This window comes from Spea bombifrons, chromosome 4 (assembly GCF_027358695.1).
Source record: "Spea bombifrons isolate aSpeBom1 chromosome 4, aSpeBom1.2.pri, whole genome shotgun sequence".
Lineage (NCBI taxonomy): Eukaryota > Metazoa > Chordata > Amphibia > Anura > Pelobatidae > Spea > Spea bombifrons.
The window spans coordinates 104464236-104467542 of record NC_071090.1 but is presented as its reverse complement, the minus strand read 5'-3'; the positions used below and the strand labels follow the sequence as shown (position 1 = coordinate 104467542).

Below are 3307 nucleotides of genomic sequence, written 5' to 3'. Positions count from 1 at the left end.
GCTGATGATGCTGTACAGATGCTTAGGATCACGACTCCCATAATGCTCATCCACGCAACAGCATCTTCCCACGGAGCTGATTTCTTGCGGTGCAGGGAAATACATAAATGACACAGCAGCAAGTAGGGGCCCCATTTGACCAAGGGCTCCAGGGCAAATGTTCCTTTTACCCCATTGTTTGTCCACCCTAACAACATATATACACTTAAACATGTAACCACTTAAGCAATAGCTAAAGTTAGGAAAGTAAAGCACACACATGCAGAACTATATCTTGGCCTAGGCTGACTAGGCCTAGGGTGGCACAGGAGGTGGCATAAAAAGCCAATAATGCTTGTGGATGGTCGGGAAACCAGCAAGTTGCTGTCGCATGGAAGGACTGAGGAACAGACACAGACTGAAGTCTTCTGAAGTCTTCAGCCAGGTAAATTGGCAAGCTGTTTAGGGACAAAGTTGGCACTGGGAAGCTGTTTAGGGACAAGGTTGGTGCTGACAAGTTATATATGGAGACAAAGATGGCACTGGCAAGCTGTTTGTAGACAAAGATGGCACTGTTAAGCTGTCTGTGGACGGCACTGACAAGCAACGTTGTAGCAGTATCAGAATTACCCTGAGGATGCCATGTAATAGATAATAACAGTCCAATAATGTCCTCATGCAAACTTTCGGATATGTATTTAGTTGTTTAATTATCGTTAAATAATGCAATCTAAGTCTTTAAAAACATAATTTTCATGATGGGTTGATTGATGTAAGCATGGGTGGGATGGTGGGTGATTTAGTGTGCTGAGGCTTACTATGAAAAGTAGTATAGGAGACTGGATGTGTTGATATGTAAAAAAAAGGAAGAGTGACATTTATAGAGGAAGGGGCGGATTATAAATAGGAAGAGGTATGACCTGGGCAGGAAGCGGTGTGGCAAATGAAGATTAGGGGGGCATGTGAGTTTAGCCAGGCCATTAACATCCATCGAAGGTCATAGCATTAGAAAATCACGTCCCGTAGGAGAGATCATCTGTCAGTCAATCTTTGCCCAAGTAACTCAAAGGTGGAAAGGCCGTCTGATGATCAAGACTGCAGGTATATGGTTCTTGGGAGCATACAGAGTAAAGGTAAAATCCTGAGGCTGCTAAAGAGGTCATCAGAAACTTAATCTGCCGCTGTGTCTGGAGGGTCAACCAAGATAAGTCCTAGAATACCTGTATCCAATGAAAGGGCAACAAATTATATCTCACGGGGGTAACAATGGGCTTCTCTACAAGGACATATAAGTTCTTTCAAATGATGTCTTGCCCTCAGAACCTCCACAAAAGGGGTCCCATAGCACTACCTCTGGGCACTGTCATACTTTAAAATGTAATGGCTTCTAAAAGGCTTTCTGGGGAGCAATAAAAACTCGCAAATGGCAAGGGGTGGATAACTGTCCCTTTAAAAGTACACGTCATAACACCAAGGATGGGAAAATTGTTACCACTTGGCCAATGACAACATTTGTCAACATTGGTTGACAGGGTGGAACACTGTTAATGAAAATATTTGAACCTTACGGAACAGGTTCTTCTTTTTTAACCGTAGGGATTGTTTCCCTAAGTTTCATTTCTTGCTTCTGCATTGGCAGGAAAAAACCTATTGCTTTAATCTGAATTGTCCCACGTACTCGCCAGGCTATTCCTACTGCTACCTTCAAGGGTAATCTGCGGAGTTTGTTCAAAGAACGGGCGTCGGATACGGATTTAAAGTCTTGGTTACGGTTCCGTCCTCGTAAAATGGAAAAGGGAGATTCTCGGGACTGCAGTTCACCTGCAAAGAAATGTCTCTATTGTGATGCCGCTGCTGAGAAACTGTGCTTGGACTGCGAGGTATTTCTCTGTGAAGAACATTCGCAGGTTCATAATCCACCAAGACAACATATCTTGTCTGAACTGACCAGTCCCCTGGGGAGCAGAAAGTGCCCCGTCCACAAGGAGATCTTCAGATATCAGTGCGTGGTGGATAAGGTCTATGTTTGTGCATCCTGTGGTCTTCAAGGAAACCACAAAGGACACCAACTGGAGCCACTAAGTGACATCTCCAGAGTTCTAGCACTATCACTCGGAGATGTTGTGCATGAGCTGACCGACAAGATAGAGGAGAACGACATCCTCATGGAAGAAGTGGTAGCAAACAAAGACGACGTCCTTACAAAGGCCGCTAATTTGGAAGAACGAGTGACTACACTGTTTAGGAACATCAGGAGAGAGCTGGAAGATAAGGAGCAGAGAATTCTATGGGGGGTCAAAAAAAAAGTGGAACACGTAAGTCACCAAGTCTCCACATCAAACTCACGGAGTGAATCGACGACAGTAAAGTTTCACCGACAAGCGGATGAGATTGAACGCTTATGCCTCAGCACCGACCCGATCACCATTTTAGAAAAAGGTCCTGCTTTGAAGAACAAGGCTCGGGCATTAATAAGGGAAACTCAACCCATCCCAGCTGTCCCAACGCTGGATGAGATACTGGTATCGGTGAGTTTGCAGACAGCATTACTCGAGCTGGTAAAAAACATTCCAAATATGCAAAAGAGTCAAGGATTTCCAGTGCAAAATATGTCTCACTTCTTGCTTCATCGAAGTAATAACCGAGATGATGATGATGTCCAACTTTCCTCCTTATTGGATGAGACTTTAAATCTAGAGGCATCGGGAAGCAATCATTTACGGCAAACGTTTAGTTCCACACCCTTCTCCCCAGGACAGCATTACTGGGAAATGAATACCAGTAAGTTACCGAGATGGTACGCCGGGGTCTCGTACTCAAGAAGCGACGAGTGCACGTTAGGAGGTGACTGTAGATCCTGGTGCCTACGTTTCTCTAAAATAGGTAAATACGCGTTTGCTCACAACGGTTACGAGAAGTTGGTGAGGGCAGATTCTCCTGTGGAGACTCTGGGGATATTCCTGCACAGCGATGCGGGGATCCTGTCCTTTTTTCAGGTGGCTGATGAGATCAAACACCTGCACACCGTGAACGCCACCTTCACCGAGCCGCTGTGCTCAGCCTTTTGCGTAGACAACATGGGCTGGATCAGAATGTAATGTTATCTGCCCATCATGACCCGAGCCCCCCATATCAGAGGGTGTGCCGCTAATGTGCCTGCATGTCACTTGATATGAAATGCTTCTTAATAATAATTAATAATTAAGATATTGTTTATCTTTTGGAAGAAATAATAGGAACAAAACTTTTGTCAAAGAAATACTAAAGCTCATATATGCTTCTCAAGTACCCCAAAAACGGGTATTGAGCAATACGGACACATGTATTT

General features: G+C 44.5%; 1 protein-coding gene across 1 annotated transcript; it reads left to right on the top strand.

Annotated features, from left to right (window-relative positions):
- Nucleotides 1-340: 340 nt before the first annotated feature.
- On the top strand, nt 341-3097 carry LOC128491546 (E3 ubiquitin-protein ligase Midline-1-like). The gene is made up of 2 exons (XM_053463865.1): nt 341-424; nt 1665-3097. Exons 1-2 carry the CDS (start codon nt 341-343, stop codon nt 3075-3077), a joined length of 1497 nt encoding a protein of 498 aa, XP_053319840.1. The 3' UTR covers nt 3078-3097.
- Nucleotides 3098-3307: the final 210 nt, after the last annotated feature.